This window comes from Pongo abelii, chromosome 9 (assembly GCF_028885655.2).
Source record: "Pongo abelii isolate AG06213 chromosome 9, NHGRI_mPonAbe1-v2.0_pri, whole genome shotgun sequence".
In the NCBI taxonomy this organism is placed as follows: domain Eukaryota; kingdom Metazoa; phylum Chordata; class Mammalia; order Primates; family Hominidae; genus Pongo; species Pongo abelii.
The window spans coordinates 59240342-59261824 of NC_071994.2; the positions used below are offsets into that span (position 1 = coordinate 59240342).

Sequence of the window (21483 nt, forward strand, 5' to 3'; positions counted from 1 at the left end):
GTTCTCTGGGCCAAGGTTTCCCATCACGCTGTGCAATAGATAGAATTAGGGGTCATCTCTTAAGCCCTATACCCCACAGATGGGCAGGCCCAGGGCCTTGCCAGAGGCATGCTGAAGACATGAGTTAGCACAATTGGTTGAATAAGAACAATTTTTTTTTTTTTTAATTTCCAAGGGGATCAGGATAGGGCAGGGAGCCAGTGTTTGCCAAGTACTTACTATGTACTAGGTTCTCTGCCAGGTACTGCTCTACAGCCTGAGGGTAATACTCCTGTAGCCCTTAAGGTAGGGTTCATTTCCCTTCATTCTAGGTGAGGATTGAGTCTCAGAGAGGCTAAGTGGCTTGTATAAAGCACCATAGCTAGTTAGAAAGCAAAGTAGACACTTGAATCCTGCTGTGTTTGATATCAAAGCTTATTTTATTTCATCATGCCACTTCCTCTCAAGGTGACCTTACGGGAAATGTAGCAAGTGACTATCTTATTCCATTCAGGCTGCTATACCAAGTAATATAGACTGGGTGGCTTTTAAACAATAGAAACCTATGTCTTACAGTTCTGGAGGCTGGGAAGTCCTAATCAAAGTGCCGGAAGATTTGGTGTCTGGTGATGGCCTGCCTCCTGGTTCATAGACTGTCACCTTTTTGCTGTGCCTCACATGGCAGAAGAAGTAAAGGAGCTCTCTGGGGTTTCTTTTATAAGGCCACTGATCCCATTCATGAGGGCCCTACCTTCATGACTGCATCACCTCCCACAGGCCTTGTCTCCATAATATTAAGGGTTAGGATTTCAACGTATGAATTTGATGGGGACACAAACATTCAGTCTGTAGCAGCCCTTTAGAGTTTAGGGAGGGGGCAACAGATATTTTGTCTCTCCTTCCTGGAGAAAGCTTCTGGGGGAGTTATGATGGTGAACTGCCAGAGGGAGGAGGCCTTTGAAGCAGGAAAGGGCAGATATTTATTGGAGCAGGTTAGGGAGTGGTGGCTGGTGGTATAAAGCCCACTGAGAAATGGTTGAATACCTTTCCCCTCTGTGCCTGTGTTCTAGCAGTTCCTTCTTCCAGGAATGCTCGTCTTTGTGATTCCTGCATAGCTACTGCCTCATTTCCATTGGTTCTTGTCCAAATGTCACCTCTTACACTCTATTCCCTTCACTGTGTTAGTTTTCATTATAGCAGTTTTCATTGCCTGAAATCATAGTGTCATTATTTGTTTACTTATTTGTTGTCATTCTCTCCTAACCGAATGTGAGCCCCACAAGGTTAGGGACTTGGTCTGCTTTATTCACCCCTAGAGTTCTCCAAATATAGAGGAGAGGCTCGAGTGCTGGTGGCATGGAATGGGTAGAACTTTTGGATGTGGAAGTGATGCTATTTCCAATGGCTGTGTTCAGGAGATAACAGCCTGTAGCTGACCCTGCCTTCTTCCTACCTTCTTGGAGAAGCCCAGGCCAGAGAGCCTCAGCTCCCTGAGGCTGACAGCAATGCCTGATGTCCCAGCGTTTTAAGACCAGCTTTGCTCCTGCCCATCTGCAAGGCTTTGCATTGGGACCTTGGCTTCCCCATCTGCCCATAGTGAGTGGGGTGACCAGCCATGCTGCAAGCTCACCAGATGGTTCTGGGAAGGGTGTAGAGGTCTCTGGCAGAGAACTCAGTTTCCATTCAAAGAATCTTCCTCTTTCCTGATGGAGATTGATTTGTTCCAAGAGCTCTCTAAAAGTGAGCATTGAGTTACTGGCCTATAATTTTGCCATCATTTTTAGGTTCTTGGCAGATGGCACCCTGCTTGCCCTTTCTCAGGGGACCTTGCCTGTCCCATGGGTGCTCTCAATAATCATAGTGACAGCCGGGCATGGTGGCTCACTCATGTAATCCCAGCATTTTGGGAGGCCGAGGCGGGCAGATCATGAGGTCAGGAGTTTGAGACCAGCCTGGCCAATATGGTAAAACCCCATCTCTGCTTAAAAAAAAAAACAAACAAACAAAAAAAAAAACGAAAATTAGGCAGGGTGGTGGTGCGTGCCTGTAGTCCCAGCTACTCGGGAGGCTGAGGCAGAAGAATCGTTTGAACCCTGGAGACAGAGGTTGCAGAGAGCCAAGATCACACCACTGCACTCTAGCCTGGGCGACAGAGTGAGACTCCGTCTCAACAATAAATAAGTGAATAATCATAGACCAGTACCTTAAAATGCTCTCAATGTGAGCCAAGGGGAAAGCAGCCCATTCTGAGGAATATTGGAGGAATCAACTCTTGCCCAATCAGAGAGTGACTTTCTATCTCAGGAGGAAGCTTAATGTGGCCAAAAGAACACTGAAGAGCTAGGTTTAAGTTCTAATTTGGCTATTTGTTGGCTGTGTGATCTTGGGCAAATCATTGGGCCTGAACTTCCTCACCTGTAAAATGAGAGCCTTAATTCCTAATTTGTCTGCTTCACAGGGGTGTCTTATATCCTTTACTCATTCACAATTCCTCCCTTTATTCCTTCACTCATTTGTTCAACAAATATTTGTTGCATAGGCAGAAGTGAGGGGAGGGCATTCCAAACAGAAGGAATACTGCAAAAAAATCTATAGAAGTGGGAAGTGCTCTGTGGTGTAGTTTGACCTGGGCCAGATGATAAGAGACCGGGAACTTTTGGGTATAATGAGAAGGGGTCCTTGTTGAGGCATTACTCTGTGAGCAGTGGAGGAGCAGCTGGAGGTTTCTGTGAGGAGTAGGGGTGTGTGAGAAACATAAACATTGAAAGGAGAGACCTTGACTTGGGGTGGCTCTTGCAGGCTCCTCTGTTGAGGCCTTATGCTTGCTTTCTGCTCATCGCTGTGACTGAATTAGAAGTCCTCTGAATTCTTAGGGGAGTCCCTTTCAGGGGCTCAGGTGATTTTGAGAATCTATGAGATGGGGAGATGGGTGGGACTGGAGTCATCTGGTTCATTGGCCTTTCCTCTGGGAAGCTATCATGAGCCATGTGGAAGGTTATTCAGGAAACCATCATGTTACCTTTCATCTTGAAGCATTTCTTAAAGGCCTAAAAATGAGCAGCTCTGGGGCTTCTCCTTATACCTCCCTGAGGAGATGGAGGTGTGTGAGGAAGGGGTCACTCACATTTATCAAGGGCACATATATGCCAGGCATTTTACCAGGGCTTTACAAACATTTATTTAATCCATATACAAATTTTGCCAAGTGAGGCTCACTCCCATTTTACACATGAGGAAACCGAAGAGACAAAGAGACATGGGCTCACTCTACCTGGGTACTTAGCCTTGCTTTGCTCAATGTGAAATGCAGGTCAACATCACCTTGTCAAGTTTGGGGGTGTTGTGAGGCTCAAATAAGATCATGGAAAGCACTTTGTAAACTGGAAAGTTACTGTGTGCATAGGCAGGGAGCCATCAATAGTACTACTGCTTCTCAGCCACATTCCTACATTGAATTTTGCTTGGGCCACTCATTCCTGAGCTGATAGAAGCTTCTAGCCATTAGTTTCTCTTCTGTGCACTTTCTCCCCCAGCCAGCCCCAGAGTCAGTGGCCCTATTCACCACTTCTCTCCATTAAGCCCACAAATAAGAGCAATGTCCTTTTTAACACTTTAAAATGTTAACACTTTAAAATGTTACAGTACCAATCAATATCAAGGTAAACTTTCTTTTCTTTTTGCCATTTTGGTGAAAACAATAGTAAATTGTGGAATTTTAATCCCAGAAGGGACCATTTTATCCTTATTTGAAATTTGAGAAAACAGAAGCCCAGTGAGAGATGATTTGTCCCCATGGTCCCACAGCTAACAGGTAGCAGAGCCAGCCAGGATTAGAACCCAATGGGTCCCTTGTCTAGGACCCCTCCACTGCCCCACATCAGCCCTTTTATGAGAGACTTTGGCTTCTTTGTGGAGGAAGAATCCAGTTTAATAAATTTCATTATACCAGCCCCTTTATGTAACAGGGCTGTTTCCGGGTCCTGGCAGATGGTCCATAGTAACAGTGCTTTGCTGATTTGGTTGGAGCTGAGCCTATGAAATGAAAAATCCTCAGTAGCAGATGCCTCTCCCAGGCCCTGGCCATGGAAAAGTCCTCCTCTCCAAGGAAAGTACTTTAGCTTGGGTGGTAACTGTCTCTGGTAGGACTAAGTGTGAGCACCCTGAAAGATAATCTTAAACTGTCAAGCTTTTACAAAAGGTCACATTGGTGACTTGGAGGTTCTTGGTAGTTGAGCTGCTAGTAGAGGGTGTTTGTATTCTGGGGCCTGAGAGACAGATGGGAGCAGGGAGCAGAGCAGGGGAGAGATTAGTAGATGTGGAAGGAAAAGGTGGCCATCCCACCCTGGGTCTGCCCTGGCAACCCCTCCTTTTCCATACCATGAGGCCATGGACCTCTAGACAAGCCATTTGAATGTGACAAGCGTTTGTCACACCATCTACTAGCCTTGACAGTGGACTTTAACCTCAAACCTCTCCCAACCCCCTACTTTGGAATTACTGGGACTCTAAATCTCCTGATTATCTTCCCTTTCCTGGTGGGTCCTTGAACATTATACGTTCTCCTCAGTGGCCTCCTTCGGTGATGCTCATTATTGCCACTGCTCGATGCAAGTGCCAAGTCCCCAAACCACTGACAGTGGAGTGGTCATTATCTCCATTGGCATCTTCCTGACCATGTCCACTGCTCAGTTTCACCCTTGTAGAGTTCTCAAATATGGGGTGGGAGAATGTTTTCCCATCTTTGAGTATAGCTCTATTAGGACCCCAATAGATCTTTTATACTAATCTCTCTTGAAGAACCTGGGACAGTTTCCCAGGGATGGGGTTAGAGTAAATTTGAGAGGCACTGTCTAAAGTCATGTACCAAGATGTTCTCACTGGTTGACCACAAATTGGCATCCTATGATAGGCTCCTTCCCTTCCCTACTGCTGCCTCTGGGTGAATTGCTTACCCAAAGATTGGGGCCAACCTTTGTCTCCTCTATTGGAGATCTTAATCTGAGCTTCCCATTTCCCAAAAGCCAGTTTCTCTTTGGAAACCAAGGATGCAAATAGTATTTCTAGGGGGTTGTGGGATGTCTTGGGGTTTCAGAGGTGGGGTCTTGGCTTTCTAACATAACAGTGGCAGTGGATACATGGCAGTGGATGGGCTTTGCAGAATTCACTGGCTCCAGTGTATGGTCTGTCTGTCCCTGGTCCTGCTCCTGTGGGACCTTAGGGTGGTCTGCAGGGGGAGCTGTGTTCCCACGGCCAAGTGCTGGGATTTTTACCAAGGGAACTCAAGCATCTCCTCTCTGCAGGTTTAGGCATGCTTGGGAACTGCGGCTTTCCTTTGGCTGTGCTGACTCTCCCAAGTCGCATTCCCAGCTTTAGCCTTCAGCTTGGGTACTGTGAGTCATCGTCATCAGTGGAAAACACGGTCTCATCAACAGCTGGGTGCAGTGCTTGGCCTTTTTTCTTTCCTTTTTTTTTTTCTTTTTTTTTTTGTAACTTCACAGAGATGGAAACTGCTGATGATTTTGCAGCGGACAAAAACTGAAGGTGATGTACAGAATTAGAGATGGCAGTTCCAGATAGGGAGAGGAGGATCTGGAGGAGATGGAGAAAGGGATGTTTCTTTCATTACCCAGCTCTTGGGCCTCCCAAAAGCCATCCCTGGGATGGAGGCAGTGAGGAATCGTGGGGACCTCACTTGTCTGCTCTTCCCTGCCAAGGAGCTCAGGAAGCCCATGATAATTAGGTGAGGCAGGTCTCAATGGAAGCTTGGAGAAGTTGACTGGTACAGGCATACCCCGGAGTTATTGCAGGTTTGGTCCCAGACTACAGCAATAAAGCAAATATCCAATAAAGCGAGTCACACAATTTTTTTGCTTTTCCAGTGCATATAAAAGTTGTGTTATACTATACTGTATACTATACTTATTAAATGCACAATAGCCTTATGTCTATAAAACAGTGTACATATCTTAATTAAAACATATTTTATGGCTAAAAAATGCAAATCATCTGAGCCTTCAGTGAGTTGTGATCTTTCTGCTGGTGGCCTTTTAGAGGAATGTCTTGCCTTGATGTTGATGGCTGCTGACTGATCAGGGATGTGGTTGCTGAAGACTGGAGTGGCTGTGGCAATTACATGAAATGAGACAATAGTGAAATTTGCCACATCAATTGAACTCTTCCTTTCACAAGATTTCTCTGTAGCATGCAATGCTGTTTGATAGCATTTACTCATAGTAGAACTTCTTTCAAATTTGGAGTGAGTCCTCTCAAACCCTGCTGCTGCTTTGTCAATTAAGTTTATATAATAGCTTGTCTTTTGTTAGCATTTCAACAGTGTTCTCAGAATCTTCACCAGGAGTAGATTCCATCTCAATAAATCACTTTCTTTGCCATCCATAAGAAGCAACTCCTCAACCCTACAAGTTTGATCATGAGATTGCAGCAACTCAGTCACCTCTTTAGGCTCTACATATAATTCTAGTTGTATTGCTGTTTCTACCACATCTGCAGTTACTTCTTCCACTGAAGCCTTGAATCCCTCAAAGTCATCCATGTGGGTTGGAATCAACTTCTTCCAAACTCCTGTTAATGATATTTGACCTCTTCCCATGAATCATGAATGTTCTTAATGGCATCTAGAATGATTAATCCTTTCCAGAATATTTTTAATAACTTTGCCCATATCCATCAGAGAAATCACTATCTATGGCAGCTATAGCTTTACAAAATGTATTTCTGAAATAATAAGATTTAGAAGACAAAATGACTCCTTGATCCTTGGACTGCAGGATGGATGTTGTATTAGCAGGCATGAGAACAACATTACTCTCCGCGTACACCTCTATCAGTGCTCTTGAGTGACCAGGGTCTTGGTCAATGAGCAGTAACATTTTGAAAGGACTCCTTTCTGAGCAGTAGGTCTCAACAGTGGGCTTAAAATATTCAGTAAACCATGCTATAAACAGACGTGCTATCATCCAGGCTCTGTTGTTCCATTTCTGGAGCAGAGGCAGAGTACACTGAGCATAATTCTTAAGTGCCCTAGGATTTTTGGAATGGTGAATGAGAATTGGCTTCAACTTAAAAGTCACCAGCTGCATTAGCCCTAGATAGTATCTTCTTCCCATAGAAGGCTGTTTGGTCTACGTTGAAAAGCTGTTGTGTAGTGTAGCCACCTTTATCAATTTTCTTAGCTAGATCTTCTGGATAACTTGCTACAGCTTCTGCATCAGCACTTGCTGCTTCACCTTGCACTTTTTTGGAGACAGCTTCTTTTCTTTTCTTTCTTTTCTTTTTTTTTTCTTTGTTTTAGTTGGAGTCTCGCTGTGACGCCCAGGCTGGAGTGCAGTGGTGCGATCTTGGCTCACTGCAACCTCCGCCTCCTGGGTTCAAGCGATTCTCCTGCCTCAGCTTCTCGAGTAGCTGGGATTACAGGCATGCACCACCACGCCTGGCTAAGTTTTTGTATTTTTTGTAGAGACAGGGTTTCACCATGTTAGCCAGGATGGTCTTGATCTCCTGACTTCGTGATCCGCCCGCCTCAGCCTCCCAAAGTGCTGGGATTACAGGTGTGAGCCACCATGCCCGGTCCTACAGCTTCTTTTTTTAAACTTCATGAACCAACCTCTGCTAGCTTCCATCTTTTTTTCCTCAGTGTCCTCACCTCTCTTAGCCTTCCTACAATGGAAGAGAGTTAGGGCCTTGCTCTGGCTTAGCTTTGGCTTAAGAGAATGTTGTGGCTGGTTTCACCCTTTATCCAGACCACTAGAACTTTCTCTATATCAGCAAAAAAGGCCATTTTGCTTTCTTATCATTAGGGTGTCCACTAGCGAAGCACTTTTAATTTCATTCAAGAACTTTTCCTTTGCATTCACAACTTGCTTAACAGGTGCAAGAGGCCTAGCTTTTTAGCCTATCTTGGCTTTTGACATGCCTTTCTCCCTAAGATTAATCGTTTATAGCTTTTGATTTAAAGTGAGAGATATGTGACTCTTCCTTTCACTTGAATACTTAGAAGCCATGGTAGGGTTATTAATTGGCCTAATTTCAATATTGTTATGTCTCCGGAAATAGGGAGGCCTGAGGAGAGGGAGAGAGAGGGAAGAAGGGCTGGTCGGTGGAGCAGTCAGAACACAATCGATTAAGTTTGCCATCTTATATGGGCATGGTTCATGATGCCCCAAAATAATTGCAGTAGTAACATCAATGATCATTGATTGCAGATCACCATAACAGATATAATAATAATAACAATGAAAAGTTTGAAATATTGCAAAAATTACCAAAATGTCACACAGAACACATGCTGTTCGAAAAATGGCGCCAATAGACTTGCTGGACTCAGGGTTGCCACAAACCTTCAATTTGTAAAAAACAAAACAAAACAAAAACCACAGTTATCTGTGAAGTGCAATAAAGTGAAGTATGCCTATACTTTTCTAAGAAGCTGTGGACAAGATGTACTAGAAGTCAGGGCGGCCTGGGTTCTAGTCTAGTCTTACTTCTAACTCACTATTTGACCTTGGGTAGTTAAGTTACTTTTGTTTTGGGCCTTGTTTTACCCAGCTAGAAGCAAATGATTGGGTAAGAAGTTCTCTAAGGTTTCTTCTGGCTCAGATGGTTTATGAGGCTGAATTGAATGTGAAGAACTTTGAACCTTATTCCCATAATCCTCTTGAGAATCCAAAACCTATAGTTCTTTCTCCAGATGAACAGTGTTCTGCTCACTGTATAAGGAGAATCACATAGACATGGTATTCACCCTCCAAGGACTTACAGCTTGTTGTCCTTCTTTCCTGTCCCCATCAGGCAGCAGACAGAGTCTACTGGGAAGCAGGAAATTGGGATCCTAGTTCTGGCTCTACCAAAACATACTGTGTCCTTGGGCAGATCATTCCCCTCTTTTAGCCTTATTTTCATTTTCTTTAAAATCAAGGGATTAGACTTGCTGCTTGGCTTCAACTACCCTCCCTCACCCCTCCACACACACTCCTCGCCCCCCAGCCTCCTACTAGCTTTTCTGTAGGGTGTGATTCTTAGCTGCAGAAGGCCTGGGGTATAGTTTCCTTTCTTACCGGGAGGGAGAAAAGCAAGATTATTTTTTAATTACGCAGCTAATATTAGGCAGCAATCTGCATTTTAAAATGTTATTAATAAGAATCTAAAACTGTGTGATGAAGCTTTAGAGTTTGAATGTGAAATGAGTTGGGAAACATCTGTAGAGTCACTGGCCTCAATCAGGGATTTTTCTCAGGTTGCCAAGCAGCTTCTAGGTGTAACTAGCAGTGTGATGTGCTGCTGGACCCCTGGAGGAACAGGAAAACCAAGACCTCAGCCGGCACATCTCAGAGCAGGGACTCATGGTCCAGCCTCTCATGTTGGTTCTTTGTAAACTGGCTTTAGAGAGTGATAGTCATAATGTTATTAACACCTGCATTTAAGAGTTTACAAAGTGCGTTTATGTTTATTGCCTGCCTTTTCATCATAGGCTTGAGAGGTAGCTTGAGCAAGTTTCATTGCCTCTACTTGAGTTGGCTGGGACTTGTAAGTTTAAGGTTCTTCCATTAGGAAAGGTTCTTCCATTAGGAAAGGTAGAGGAGAAGCTCAGAAAGGAAGATGGGAGCTGGACACTGGTCCTGGGCCTCCATCTCCCTCCCCAGCACTACCTGTCTCCTTTCCCTACTTTATATTTCTCTATAGCAATTAAAGTCATTTGCCATAGGTAATGTTTTGTTGTTGTTGTTGTCTGTCTTTCCCCTCATTAGATTTAAGCTCCATGATGGAAGGGAGTTTTGTCTTTTTTTTTTTTTTTTTTTTTTAATTAGAGACAGGTTCTTGCTCTGTCACTCAGGCTGGAGTGCAGTAGCATGGTCATAGCTCACTGCAACCTTGAATTCCTAGGCTTAAGCAATCTTTCCACCTCAGCCTCTGGAATAGCTAGGACTACAGGTGTGCACTACCTGTTCACCTAGTTTTTTTTTTTTTTTTAATTGTTTGTAGAGACAGAATCTTGCTGTGTTGCCCAGGTTGGTCTCAAACTCAAGCGATCAAACTCATGGCTCAAGTGATCCTCCCATTTGGCCTACAAAAGTGCTAGGATTAAGTTTTATGTGTTCTGTTCAGTGCAGTAGCCCCTAGCACCTAGGACAGCACCTGGTATATAGGAAGTGCTCAATAACTATTTGTTCAATATTGTGAATGCCTGGATCTGTTTCTATCTATATAGGCTGTGTGACTTGGAAAATTATTTGTTTTCCTTAGTTTTGTTTTCTCTTTGGAGAGTAGGTTTAGATGGTCTCTGATATCCTTGGTGGTAACAGCAATACCTACAATTCCTAGTGTTCAACAAACATTGAACACCTGCTCTGGGTCAGGCCCTGTGTTAGGTGCTGTGGGGAATACTGAGAGAATAAGAAAAGATTACTGTTCTTCACCCTTCAGTGGGCAAACTAAGATATGCAGTCAAATAACCCTATGTTTGGAGGGATAGAAAGTTGTTGAAAGAGAGGTACAAGCACCATGCCAGTGGTTCCTAAAGGAAGAGGTGGCTTATTCTGACCAGGGGATGATAGGGTGCTTTAGGGAGGCGGCAGCATTTGAGCTAGGCCCTGAAGGGGGAGTAGGATTCCATAAGTGGGACAAGCAGGCTGACCAGCATTGCAGGGTGACAGGTGTTGCAGGCTGACCAGCATTGTAAGCTGGGGGCAGAGCATGGCCCTAAGGCCCAGGAAGGAGGAATATGAATATGCTTTTGACAAAGGAGCAGTCATCCAACATTGAGAGAACGTAGGTGCTTTGAGAGAGGCAAGGGAGCTACTGAACAAACTAGGACTGGGGCTTCCTGCCTTGCTCTTGCCTAGCCTGGAGGCAGAAATCAGCCTGACTCCTTCTTGCTTTTCTCTGGGAAACCCTAACCCCATGTTGTAGATATTTCTGCAGTCAGTCTTGGTGTTCCTCAGGGTGCAGTCTGTCTTCACTTCTACCACTGCTGCCCCCGATTTGGTAGCTAATAAAGTCAGTGGTGAAAATGGAGCAGCTGTGTGGAATACTTCTATGTTTTGGGAATCTGACCTTTGCCATATAGGTCAAGGATGGATGAAGCTCACTCACTCATCAGCTGGGCTCTCTCTGTGCCTCCATCTCACGTGTGTGTCCCTGTGACTCTGAACAACCTCAGGAAGTCCTTGCAAATGTTCGCTTTTGAAGAGCCAGTGTGACCAAGTGAAAAGTGGAGCTGAGGTCAGACAGACCTGTGCATCCCCTGCAGGACAATGACTGAGGGCACTGACTCTGGTTGTTAGGCCGCTGGGTCCCATCCTAGCTTTGCCATTGAGAGCTGCTGGCTCTGAGCCAGAGACATAACCTCTCTCTATGCGTTAATATTTTCATCTATAATTTGAGGATTATAATGCCTACTCAGGGTATTTCTGTGGATTAAAAGGGATAATCCATATGAGGAGTTTAGCATGAAATAGCCCTCAAAATATTAGCAATTATTATTATCGTTATTATTGCAGCTGTGCCACTTACTAGCTATGTGATCTTGGGCAAGTCATTTAACCTCTGTGGTCTGTTTCTTAATCTGTAAAATGGGATTCACAATAATCATTCATGGTTGATCAAATTATGTAACTTAATGATAGTGCATAAAGCAGTTTTATACAGAGTTAGCTCTCAATAAATAAATTCTCCCCAACCCTTCAACTTTTGTTCATTCTCTTTGCAGGCTTTTTCTCCCTTTTTTAGTGAGGCAGCCTATATTTGGGAATTTTATTTCTGTATTAACTTCAAAAAATTCCAAACCTTTTATTATGTGATATTGTTTATGATACGACTTTGGAAACTTGTGACATTTTACTAAAAAATAACAAACTGTACAGTCAAGTTTTAATGTTTATTTACACTAGGAACTATATGAGTAGTCTTTGATATTAGAGTGCATGCTTTATTTTTGAACAGTGGTCAGACTAAATATTCCAAAGGTGACAATAAAATTTAATTGTATACCAGTCATTTTAACACTGAAGATTTTTAGGCATCATAATTAAAATGTAGATCAGGGAGGTATCCAAGAGGTCATCTATTCCAGTCCTCTCGTTTTATAGATGGGAAAACTGGGCCCCTAAAGGAGAAGGGACCTGTTCAAGGCCATGCAGCCTAGAAGAGAAGCCAGGATTAGGCCTGAATCTTAATTCAAGTCTTATGAGTCTTGAGTTGAAGCTTCCTCTCTTCTCTTTTCCAACTTAATCTTGCTTCATCTTTCTTTTCCATTGTTCCCTTTCACTCTTTTCTTTTTCCTACCTTTAATTAATTTGTTTTGTTTGGTACATTAGAGGCTTCTGATGTGCAAGCCACTATGCTTGAATCTTAAAAAAAAAAATTGAAATTCCATGATAGAGCTTTCAATGTTCTTTCTCTTTTTTGATTATCATTAGAGGCATTGACCCTAACACTTTGGTAGGTGGGAATTGGCTGAGAAGATTTGACAAAGTGGTAGAAATGCTGTGTGAAACCATGGAAATCCTTAATAAGGCTGTGTTGTTCAGTTTGGGAGAATAGTAGTAGTAATGGCCATTCACTAGTTAGTATGTGCCATACGCTTTATGGAAAAGTATCCTTGCAGCAGTGCTACAAGGGAGATGCTTTTGTTTTCATTCTGCAGATAAGACTTAGAGTTGTTGAGTAGTTTACTCAAGATTATGGAGCTATGAATGGTAGTTTTCAGTAGTGGTGAGTGAGAGGTAGGTAGGTTGATAGGTAGGGAGGTGGTTGGATTCATTTATTCTATTGTTCATTCAGGCAGCAGATATTTATTGAGTGCCTACTTTGTGTTGGGCATTATTCTAGGACACAAGAATGAGTGAAATAGCCAGTCCCCAGTGTCATGGAGCTGGCTCTCTGGAAGAGGAGACACACATTAATTAAACAGTCCTAATGAGTGTGCATTTATAAACTGAGGTAAATGCTCCCAGGATGAGGAACATGGTCCTCTGAGATTGTTGCACAGAGGAACCTGATCTGAGTTGAGTAGTGGGCAGAGTTGAAGATGAGTAGGAGTTGACTAGGTGAATGGGGTCAGGGTAGTAGAGATAGCTGGGGACAGAGGGAACCAGTATGGAGGCTGTATTAGTCTGTTCTCACGCTGCTGTGAAGAAATGCCTGAAACTGGGTAATTTATAAAGAAAAGAGGTTTAATTGACTCACAGTTCCTGCATGGCTGGAGAGGCCTCAGGAAACTTACAATCATGACAGAAGGCACCCCTTCATAGGGCGGCAGGAGAGAGAATGAGAGCCAGCAGGGGAAATGCCAGATACTTACAAAACTATCAGATCTCATGAGAACTCATTTACTATCATGAGAACAGCATGGGGGAAACTGACCCCATGATTCAATTACCTCCCACCAGGTCCCTCCCACAACATGTGGGGATTATGGGGATTACAGTTCAAGATGAGATTTGGGTGGGGACACAGCCAAACCATATCAGAGGCCTTGTGGAGGAACAGCATGGCACATGCTATACGGAAAGGAGTGTGGTGTGACTGCTTCCAGCACCTGTGCTCTGAGCTCTCTCCTTGCCTGTTTCCTGCTCCTTGTACAGGAAGATGATGCTAGGTGATTCTTGGGCAGTTAGTTCTGTGTTTGACTAGTCCCTGGGTATATCATCAAATGCCCTTTTTATAAAGTCTCTGTCCACATGGCAGAATGAAGGATGAGTTACAGAAGTCAAGTTCTTACCTTCTAAGGACACAGAATGAATAACCCAGAGAGTAACTGGTGCTTGTATTTGTAAACAGGTGAATCATAAATATAACAAACCTATAGGTAGAGAGCTTCCTCCTTTTCATGAGTATATTCTAGAAGACCTTGTAACATCCTGGAATATTAGAGTTGACAGGGACTGAAGAGGTCATGTGGCCTTTTCTCTGTCTTACCCATGGATTTTCTTTTTATAACATCCACCTCAGTTTGCTGACTCCATTTTGCTATCTTCAGTGACATTATATTCCCTTTTTGGACAGATACTGTCAAGAAAATATGGATGATCCTCTAATCTACCTTTCTATCACCTATAGGACTCCCTTCCTTAGAACAGGGTAGAAGTTTCTCTTCCCTGAAGAGCTCAGACATCCCTGGAGCTACTTCTCATTGTACCTATAGCTATGGCTGCAGCACCTGCATACCTTGATGGATGGTAAAGGAAGTTGGCCTCTTGAATATTCATCATCCACCCACCCTACCCGCAGAATATCCCCTGTTCTCTGTGGTTTGCATCTAGTAGTCTTTCTCCTTATTCTCTCCCCTTTCATTTATATTTGACTATTTGATAACATGTTTGCAAAATGCCCCAGGAGAGTTAAATAATTTGGTAATGAAATAACATTTTATGATTTCTATTAGCGGGACCCTTGATGTAGCATCTCTACACGTTCATCATCTTCCTACTCACCTTGAAATCCTGAAATCTCAGAATGGTGTTTATTTCCTCTCCTTTCCTTTTAAAATCACATCTAATGGGGTGCCAAGCCCTGTAAATTCTTTCTTTTTTGTTTTCCTATGACTTCAATTCTAGTTTAGGCCTTGATGCATCCTAGGCTTGTGTTATTGTTGTTGTTTCTTTCTTTTCTTCTCTTTTCACTTGCTACCTCTGTGACTTTGGGTAAGTACCTTGTTCCCTTTCAGTAACATGGGGATGGTAAAAGTGCCTAACTCACAGGGTTGTTGCAAGAATAAGCAGGATACTGTACAGAGAATGTACATACTTTAATAAATGTAATTTAATGTACATACTTTAATAAATAAATTAATGTACATATATTGGTGATGTGTTAAAAAATATTTTACTAATAGACGTCAGGCGTGTTGGCTCACACCTGTAATCCCAGCACTTTGGGAGGCTGAGGCAGGCAGATCACTTTGAGGTCAGGAGTTCAAGTCCAGCCTGGCCAACATGGCAAAACCCTGTCTCTACTAAAAATACAAAAATTCGCCAGATGGTGGTGCATGACTGTACTCCCAGCTACTCAGGAGGCTGAGGTGGGAGAATTGCTTGAACCCAGGAGGTGGAGGTTACAGTGAGCCAAGATCATGCCACTGCACTCCAGCCTGGATGATGTAGCAAGACTCTGTGTCAAAAAAAAAAATTTTTTTTTTTTTTTTTTTTTTTTTTTTCACTAATAGTAAGCAACGAAGTTCAGGGACCCCTGGTCTGGAGGGTGATATCCAGATCCAACCACGGCACTTCCCTGTGGCTGGCCCCAGCCTGGCAGTCTTGACTCCCCTTCTAGTCTCCTTCTCTTGTGACCCTTATTCACTCTCCTGCCTTTCGATTTTTTTTTTTTTTTTTGAGACAGAGTCTCCCTCTGTTGTTCAGGCTGGAGTGCAATGGTGCCATCTCGGCTCACTGCAACCTCTGCCTCCCAGGTTCAAGTGATTCTCCCACCTCAGCCTCCCCAGTAGCTGGGACTATAGTCATGGGCCACCACACTCAGCTAATTTTTGTATTTTTAGTAGAGATGGGGTTTCACCATGTTGGCCAGGCTGGTCTCGAACTCTTGACCTCAGGTGATCCTCCCGCCTTGGTCTCCCAAAGTGCTGGGATTACAGGTGTGAGCCACTGCGCCTGGCTGCCTTTTGATTTTCATATCATTGCTCATCCCCTCACGCTGCTCCTGCAATATCCTTCCTTGGTCTCCCATTTTCTTTTCTTATCCAGAAGTTCACCTTAAATGCCTCTTGTTCCCTCAAGCCTCCCAGGAGAATTCTAGTTCCAGACCCCTTAGGTGTTCTTTCTCCATACTTCTCATTTGGCGTCTGTCGTTTTCTGTGGTACGTTGATATCTTTTGCCATCTATACTTCTTGGCTCTGTAGTTATTCTGTGCTAATTCTTACATGGACATGCCTTATAAATTGTGTTTCACTTGCTGACTTTGTTTTGAGCTATTTTGTCATCTCTGTCATTTATCATTTACCTGGAGACACATACCTATACTTTTTGGATGACATTAGTGTATCTGTTTTTTTTATCATAGTAATATATAATCCTTTAAGGAGAAGATACGTTTGTTAAATTTGTGATCTGAATCTCCCTGGATTTGACAGTATGCATCAGCTTGATGCAGACATTCATCTACAGTGTATTAATGAGCATTTTTTATATGTGGATTCATTGTTTTCTTTTACTTCAGATGACATAAAATCATCATCCATGTGTTTATGCCTTTATTTCAGCACTTACAGTCCTGAGTTCTACATGGGCTCCTGGGAAGAAGATTATTCTAGTGAGGAAAGCTGGATGGTACACAGAGCATATCCATTTAATCTGGATTTTCCTCTTCCTCAAACATTGTAAAAATGGCTGTTTCATCAGCCAAGTTTTGTCAGTTTGGGACAGCAGCTGTGCAATCATTGGAGATACCATTGGTCCTGGAGTCAGAAGACACAGGTTTAAATCTTGATTTGACTATTTGGTTGTTGTTTGAACTCAACCAAATCATTTAACTCTCATCATTTAACCTCATCTGTAAAATAAGCTTAATACTCTATATGCCACAGCATTATTGTGAGGATTGAGACAGCGTCAATGAATGTACTGGGTACCTGGGAAGAGGTCAGTAAATGTCTGTTTAAAAGAAAAGGAGAAATAAAAGGGTCTCTTCTGTCCTGGGTGAGCCTTCTGATGCAGAGTTTATTTTGAGGAGAAACAGACAAGTTCAGAGTGCATTAAATTTAGGCTTGAGACTGAAGACTGAACATTAAGTCAGCCTGGTTTCTGGACTCGTCTTAACCAGAATGTCTATGGCCTCCCCAGAGAGTATGAGGATTAATTAGTTAATCTTTGTAAAGTGCTTTGAAGGTAAAAAGTGCTCTGTAAGTGGAATGGCTGAATTGCTATCGGGGATATAATAATGGTGGCACTATATTCTGCCAGTCTTGACTGTCTTTGACATCAATAATTAATAACAGGAAAGCTCTAAGATGTTTTACTTCATGTGAAAGAAAGGATTCAATGTGTGATTTCTGGTAAAATTATTTCTGTAGTCTTAGTGATAACAACTTCCTAGTTTTTCCCAGCAGAGGAACGGTCATTTAAGCAGCAACAGTCTCATCACCTGGCTTCTTGGGAATCTCCTGCTGAGCAGTCTGGTTAGAAATCCTAGCCTGCTCAGGTAGAGGGACAATTTGCCAGTTTTGGATGCCCTATGGCTCCTGGGCACATGGGTTTTTAAGAGGCTAATCTTGCAGAAGTGAAGGAAGAGTGTTGAGTGATTATGCAGTGACTAGTGCTTAATAACCAATGCAGAGTGATACCATGGGCTAGTAGAAAGAGATGTGGCTTTGCTGTGTGACCCTGGGCGAGTCACTTCTCTGAACCTTAATTTTTTTCACCTGTCAAATGGCAGCATAGTAGTTGATGAATACAATGATAAAGGTGGCTCACAGGAGGGTGACTTTCACCCTTTCTGGGGAGAGCTGGGGAGTCAAGAAAGGTTTCATAGAACTAGTGGTACATGAGCTGGACTCCAAAGGTGGAGCCATAGTTTACCAGCTAAGGAGAGGGCATTCTTAGCAAAAGGAACAGCACACAAAGAGCCATGAAGGAGTACATGTGAATGGACCTACTCCCAGCTCTCATAATATACGAGGTACCCCAAATACCCTGTGAGCTACGCAGACTTTGTTCCCTCTTTGAAGAAGCCCAAAAGTCAGAATCCTGTAAACTGCTTGGTATCTACGTTAGTGTCTGCTAGCAGGCTGATGCTGAGAACTGTTTCCCTGCAGAGCCTTGTATCACTGCAATATTCTGACATTTCCCCATGAATCTATGGTTATTTTTTTAGCTGACACTATAAACCATATGTTGAATGTGGGGCCAGATGAAGCTTTGATACCAAACACAAAGTATGCAGTAGTAGATTTGTCTAGAATTTAATATGTACTGCTCTGTGTTTTGTCTCTAAAGCAAAGTTTTTCTTTGTTAAAATAAACATGTATAAAGAATTTATACAGTGCACATGGTTATGCATATTTATTGCAGAGAATCTGTTAATAATCTATGCCTCATCAGATTTTGCATTTCTGTTGGAATAACAAATGTGGCACTTGGTACAACTGAATGAATTTGGTGAGTTTTCTCTTATCTGGGAGAAGAAAGTCCATTTCTCCTTTTGCAAATCTCATTTTCTTTTGTCATTTTTAGCACTGGCCAGCTTCCCATGTGGTGCATCTGGGGGACTAAATGCTTTTCTGGCTCCAAATGGTTTTGCCATTTTTTTTTTTCTTGTCTCACTCCCTTCGCTCTAGCACACATAAACACTTGCCTTAGGATTGTTAGAATTGCTCCTTTGGGTAAGAGCATAGATTCTGAAAGGTCCCTTTATTTTACAAGGAGGGGAGAGCAAATGAAACTGGCCATTCGTTGAGCTAGGCCCTAAGAGATTGTGGAGTGGAGAACTTCAAGGTGGCTAAATGGGGCCCTGGGTTGGGTGGGGGAGAGGAGAGCCTGCGAACAGGCATCTGGGCAAAGCACAAGGAGTGTGTGGGGAAGGGAGGGAATGGAAGGCCGTAAAGCATGGTTGAAGTATATCCATAGTCATATCCATATCTATATAACATGCAAGAGCAGAAACTTTAGAATGAATCTCTGCTTGAATCCAGCTCTGGTACTCACAGCTTGTTTGATCTTGGGCAAGTCATTTAACCTCTCTGAACCTTAGTTTCCACATCTGTAAAAATATGAGTGCATATGCCTTCTTTACAGGAAGATAGGAAGGCTCCTGGTAGGTGGTACTAAAATAAATGTCACGCTTTCTTTTGTAATTCATTGCCTACCCATGAGAGCACAGCTGTGGAATGTAGTCTTAATTCAAATAATATTTGTTTTTAGAAACTGGCAAGATGTTTACCTGGGGCCGAGCAGACTATGGTCAACTAGGGAGGAAGTTGGAGACTTACGAAGGCTGGAAACTAGAAAAGCAAGATTCATTTCTCCCCTGTTCAAGACCACCGAACAGCATGCCTTCATCTCTGCATTGCTTAACTGGAGCAACTGAGGTAGGAAGTGACTTCTCACAGATATAATGTGTCCCTTTTTCTTGTCTTTCAGTGAATCATTTACAGAGGGCCTACTGTGTGCCAGGCATTATGGAGAGGTACCATGTAGGAACCTGAAGAGGTCCTTGCCCTAAGGAGCTCATGCTTTAATGTGGTCAAAAGTCAGTTACCCAGATAACTGTACTGCAAGGCAGACTTTGTGTAGTTCCTTGGAGGTTCAAAGTACTTTGGATCTACTGTGAAGAGCAAGAAATGAATTCAGGGTACAGAGATTGGCCTAGGCTTCAAAAATGACAAGGCAGGCCAGGCACGGTGGCTCATGCCTGTAATCCCAGCACTTTGGGAGGCCAAGGTGGGCGAACTGCCTGAGGTCAGGAGTTCGAGACCAGCCTGGCTAACATGGTGAAACCCTGTCTCTACTAAAAATACAAAAATTAGCAGGGCGTGGTGGCACACGCCGGTAGTCCCAGCTACTTGGGAGGCTGAGGCAGGAGAATTGCTTGAACCCAGGAGGCGGAGGTTGCAGTGAGTCGAGATCGCGCCACTGCACTCCAGCCTGGAGGGGGGTGGGGGCAGAGCAAGACTCTGTCTCAAAAACAAAAACAACAACAAAAAAAGAAAATGACAAGGCTTTGGTCTGTACTATGGAGGATGGGTCGGACTTGAGCAAGCAGTTGTGAGACAGAAATAACAGCTTGAAAAGAGTCATGGGGGTAGGAAAGTGAAGAAACTATTTTGGGGACCACTTGGTGGTTCAGTTTGGCTGGAGCATTGGGTATCTGGAGGGACAATTATGAGGTAATATCAGAAAGATGGGCTGGAACCTGATCGAGGGGGCCTTTAATACTGAGCTAAATATTTTATACTCGTGTTTATTTTTCCCAGTCCAGAAAACGCTATAGTTCAGTTGCTTATTCAAACCCCTTTGATTTTCTGAAATAGCTTGAATTTCTACATTTAAGGCAGGAATCTTAATTTCTCCAGGATGTGTGTTTCTGTTACTAAATTTTACTTTACTGTTACCCTTAAAAAAAAAAGAAAAGGCTAGATTTTTTAGAAGAATGAGGATGGCCACACAGGAAATGTGCCTCTGAACCCAAGTTGGCTTAATGAAGGAATTCAGTCTTCATTCAGAGTCTGTCAAAAAAAATTAATAAGCTAGTGAGACTTCTGTAATTAGCATCAGACTAATGACAACCCTCTTCATACCTAGAGGGCTTCCCTTCCCCAGGGCTCTGCCTGGCCTCCTCCTTCCGGGTATGTAGGACGCTTCTCAATTTCTGCTCACATCCCAGCCGTGGTCTTCCTGGGCCTTTTCTTAGTGCTGGGTTAAGTGTGTCTATCTCTTTTTCTGTCTCTTTCTCTTGGGTTGAAAAGGAACTAAACAATACCACAAAGACAATTTACATGTAATAATAATGAAACTACTTAGTATTATGGAAGATTTCCATAATTTTACCACCCTAAAACAGCTACATTCCTTTTTGTGTATACACATGTCCATACTTCTACAAGTTGTACCAATAGCATTTATGATGTTTTGTTTTCAATCTTTATTTTATCACAGATGCTTTGCTTTTTTCCCTCTTGGTCTTTAAAATGATCATTTAAAATGGCTATACGGTAAACATTACATGATTAGAAGGTTCTAGGATTTCTCAGACCATTCTTTGGATATTAGACATTTAGATCATCCTTTTTTTTTTTTCTTTTTCCACCACTAGTGAATCTCTGTTGAACTGTTTCCTTAAGATATGATCTTGGGGATGCAGTGACAAGGGCAAAGGTCAGGAGCATCTTTATGACTTTTGATATATTTCTTTAGATTGTGTTTGGCAGAAGTTGGCTCTACCAGTAGTGAATAAGGGAATGCAGTATTTAAACTAGTATTGTCTGCTTAGTGAGTTAAGGTGCTGAGAGCCTTTAAATAGTGCTTTAGACTCTAGTTTTTCTTTGTCTTTCCAAGATCATTTAAGACTTTGCGGTCAGGTAGTATAGTAGTGGAGGAACAGAGGATTCTTAGATTTTTCCGAGTCTCTAGTTCTATTGGCAAGATGAGTATACCCTGTGTAATAATACCTAAGGTATTGGTATTGGTAAGGATAACATGCAAAGTTCTTGACTTAGTAGGCACTCAGAAACTGTTGATTCCATTCTCTTCTTACCCTTTGAAATTTTTTAATGCCATGTGGTAGCCACAGTATGCAGCACTGTGACAGACATGACCAGTGCAAAATTTAGTCTAAGAGCCTGACATTGATGTGAATTTTATGTAGCTTATCAGGAGTGGGCTTGAGCCCTGAGCCCCCTGGCAGCTTCATTTTAGAGCTCCTTCCTTCCTAGCTTCAGTCTCTGGGGTGCTGGAGTGTAGATGCTCTGGTCTCATTTCAGGTTCAGACTCCAGGCTATTACTCTCTGGTAAATTGGGTCTGGGAATTATCTCCAGCTG

General features: G+C 42.9%; 1 protein-coding gene across 21 annotated transcripts in view; it reads left to right on the forward strand.

Annotated features, from left to right (window-relative positions):
* Nucleotides 1–21483, forward strand: part of SERGEF (secretion regulating guanine nucleotide exchange factor) — a 253741-nt gene that overhangs the window by 41089 nt on the left and 191169 nt on the right. For all 21 annotated transcript variants that reach the window (XR_008511605.2, XM_024255571.3, XM_054525845.2 and 18 more), the window contains one exon: nt 18868–19034. Coding sequence is in view for 20 of the 21 variants with exons in the window: in XM_024255571.3 (XP_024111339.2) it covers nt 18868–19034 (167 nt within the window). In the remaining variant the exon portion in view is untranslated. The remainder of the gene's footprint in view (nt 1–18867; nt 19035–21483) is intronic.